The 3176-nt window shown below is 38.3% G+C and overlaps 1 protein-coding gene across 1 annotated transcript in view; it reads right to left on the bottom strand.

Annotated features, from left to right (window-relative positions):
- Nucleotides 1-624: 624 nt before the first annotated feature.
- The window catches only part of LOC106529256 (zinc finger protein 236), a gene marked incomplete at its 5' end in the record, with an annotated part of 68473 nt that continues 65921 nt past the window's right edge, over nucleotides 625-3176 (bottom strand). Inside the window, 1 exon segment of the mRNA XM_014024611.1 lies at nucleotides 625-1471. Within this exon segment, the coding sequence (XP_013880065.1) occupies nucleotides 1350-1471 (122 nt within the window).

Raw genomic sequence — 3176 nt, 5'->3', positions numbered from 1 at the left:
CAGATAATAAAGAATTACAGTAATCCAGTCTAGACATGATAAATGCATGAATCAGTTTTTCTGCATCATTTTTGGACAAAAAGTTTCTAATTTTTGTGATATTACGCAGGTGGAAGAAGGTGGTCCTGTCTTAAAGACATGCTTGTAATTTAAGTGTCTTGTTGGATTCATCAGGTTTTGTAGATTTGATTAAATAACCTTGAAATAAACTTTAATGAACTTTAGATTCTGGTTGTTATTAAGGCTGGGACTTGTTGCGTCTTATTAACAGATGATTTACTGTATGCGTTGTGCTCATTTGGACTTTTCTTATTCTTGAGTCTTTGTGCATCCAGACTCTTACAGTTAATTGAATGGAGAAGGATTCATTGTTACAACTGATATACATTTTTTACGACTAGATATAACATTTAAATGATAAATTTAAATATAATAATAGAATAGAATTGATTCTTCTCAACACACGGTACCAGAGTATATCTCTACAGATTTATTCATGTTGAAGGTTTTGTTTCCATCAAACAAACAGATTTTAATAACTGATCAATGTAATGGTTCATTTTTGTTGTCATATTCCTTTCCTCCTCCCATCAGCAAAAACAAACAAAACAAGAAGAGACTAAATCATTTAAAAAAGTAATTTAATCTTAATTTATTACCACCAATAGAAAATACAACTGCAACAAAAGAGCCTGTCTATCATTTTGGCTTTGCTTCAAATGAAATACTCTAAAATTACAAATATCCAAACAATCTGTGTACTAATGACTCTTCAGAAAATATATGCATTCTAGCTACAATATTTACAAAAAGAACTACAGCGAAACAAGCTGCTGCTGAAAGTCCCAACATGTAACAACAGCTGCAGAACTCACATCCTGAATCCTCTCCGGGATGTTTGGAGGCCTTTTCATTTCCAGACTAAATATGTACAATATACACATGTCAGAAAAGTGACATATAGCTCGTAATACATGCTGTCTGTATGTACTGTTCTCTCTCTCAGCCCAGTTTTTAGATCAGTAATAAAGAAAGAAGAGTCTGGTTCTGACAGAACAGAGGGACCTGCTGCCTCCTGGGTGGTGGTCTCTCCAGGATATTAGGGTTTATGGGGCCAAATCTCTCTGGAGGCTATCAAGAAGATGACAATCAGACTGTGGCAGAAGAAATAAAAATCCTTAATCCAGAGAAGCAGAGCCTGTAATTCACTGGTAATTCAGAGGAAACAACAGGGAGCTGCTACTGGGCTGAAAACCCCACGACGCACAAAAAAACAACAACATTTAGCCATGAAACTTTATGAGCTGAGGACACCCTGAAGAGTGGTTTGACTCCAGGGAGCCCTGTGCTCAGGGGAAGACATTGTGCCAGTCTCCGGTGGATTCAGGGACCACCTCCAGGTCCAGCTCAGGTGTGTCCTCCACCTGAGAAGCTGCCTCCTCTTGGCCCAACGGCACGTCTTGGATTTGACCTGGCGGTGACAGAGAGCGAGTTACTGTTGAAGTGAAATACTTGGCTGGTTAAACAAGATGTGTGTAAATACAACAGAGGACAGACCCATGAAGAAACAGCAGCAGCTCACATTCTGAATTCAATCTGCCTGAGGCTGACATGCAAATGAAACCATCCACCAAAAAGCAATCTCCCTCTCCTCACAACAGTATTTGTTTTAATATTTCACAATCTTCTTTTATTCTCCACTTTTCTCTAAAATCACAAAGTTCATTGAGGGAAATGTAAACACACACACAAAGTGCTCATTGTGAGTTGGTTATGTGACTTGAACCATTCAAATTAAAAAAATACAAAACAATAAAAACCAATTTGGAGTCAGGCTGAAAGGTTCATGCACTGTTCCTGTGATGCTGCAGGCCACACACTAAATTAAATCTCACAGTGGGAGTTACTTCATTATCCAAAACCACTCCAACTCAGTTGTGTTAGGCTGCTGGAACATGAGAGTGTGACCTGACACAAAAAGTTACCATAAGCAAAGTGTCTAATAACAGCCAAACTACAGAGAAATTAAAACAACCATTTATTTGTCTAAACCTAGTTCAAATACTGTACAAGCTGTTTACAGTTTATTTTTAAAACCAGGGCCATGAAAAAGGTCCTGCGTCATCCCTTTTTTATTTGGACTTGTGTTCAAGGAGACAGAAGTCTACATTTTCACCGACCATTATGTTTTTGTTCATGTTTTTGTATGTGTGTATGTGTAGACCTGGTTTTGTTACCTTTTTAAGGCATTTTCTAGTAAAACACCTACTTTGTCAAGACCAGCAGTCCTTTTGGGGACTAAAGACCAGTTCTAATATGGTGGAACACCATTGTTGGGCTACAGTTAAGGACTAAGGTATAAAGTGAGGGTGGGTTAGGGTTAGTCATGTACTGGGGATGGTTAGGTTTAGGGTTAGTGTCAGAAATGACTGGAACTGAATAGAAGTCAACATATTGTTGTAATAAGAATATAAATACAAACGTATGTGTGAGTGTGAATGGGTTTTTCCTACAACGTGTGGACAATTTTCTCAAAAAAAGCAGAATCGTGGGGACCAAAGTGAATCGTGGGGACCTGGCCAAATGCAAATTTCGGGTGTGGGGTTAGGTTTAGGACCAAGGTTTAGGTTAGTTTTAGGGTCAGGTAAGTTCCTGTGAGGTTAATTTTAGAGTATATGGTCAGGGTTAGGATATAAAGTCTAAAAAATTGAATGGAAGTTAATAGAAGGTCCCCACGAGGACAGAGAGACATAGCATGTCTGTGTGTTCATCTGTTCAGTTGTCTACAAATTAAATAAAATGCCAATAAAAATTAATACCCCTTAGTGAGCTTCCTGAGCTCCCCTCCTGACACTCAGAGAGAGAGGAAAAAAGAGGAAACTCGTGAGCTGTGCGACAAACAGACTCACTAAAACAGCAACGTCCTCCAAATATGAAGCTTATGGTAAAGTTTGGGGGGGGTGGGGGGCGGGGGTCCTTCCAAAACAGAAATAATGAAAAAAAAGGTAAATGATGAGCTTAGATCCTATTCTATTGGTAAGTGTGCACAAACTGTTGCTGTTTGTAGACTTTGTTTCTTTATGATACAGTGGTTTGCAAAAGTATTCATACCCCTTGAACTTTTCCATATTTTGTCACATTACAACCACAAACATAAATATATTTCACTGGAATTT

The sequence above is a fragment of the Austrofundulus limnaeus genome, unplaced genomic scaffold, assembly GCF_001266775.1.
Source record: "Austrofundulus limnaeus strain Quisiro unplaced genomic scaffold, Austrofundulus_limnaeus-1.0 Scaffold431, whole genome shotgun sequence".
Classification (NCBI taxonomy): domain Eukaryota; kingdom Metazoa; phylum Chordata; class Actinopteri; order Cyprinodontiformes; family Rivulidae; genus Austrofundulus; species Austrofundulus limnaeus.
The sequence above is the reverse complement of the archived record's forward strand: the minus strand, read 5'-3'. Positions and strand labels throughout refer to the sequence as shown.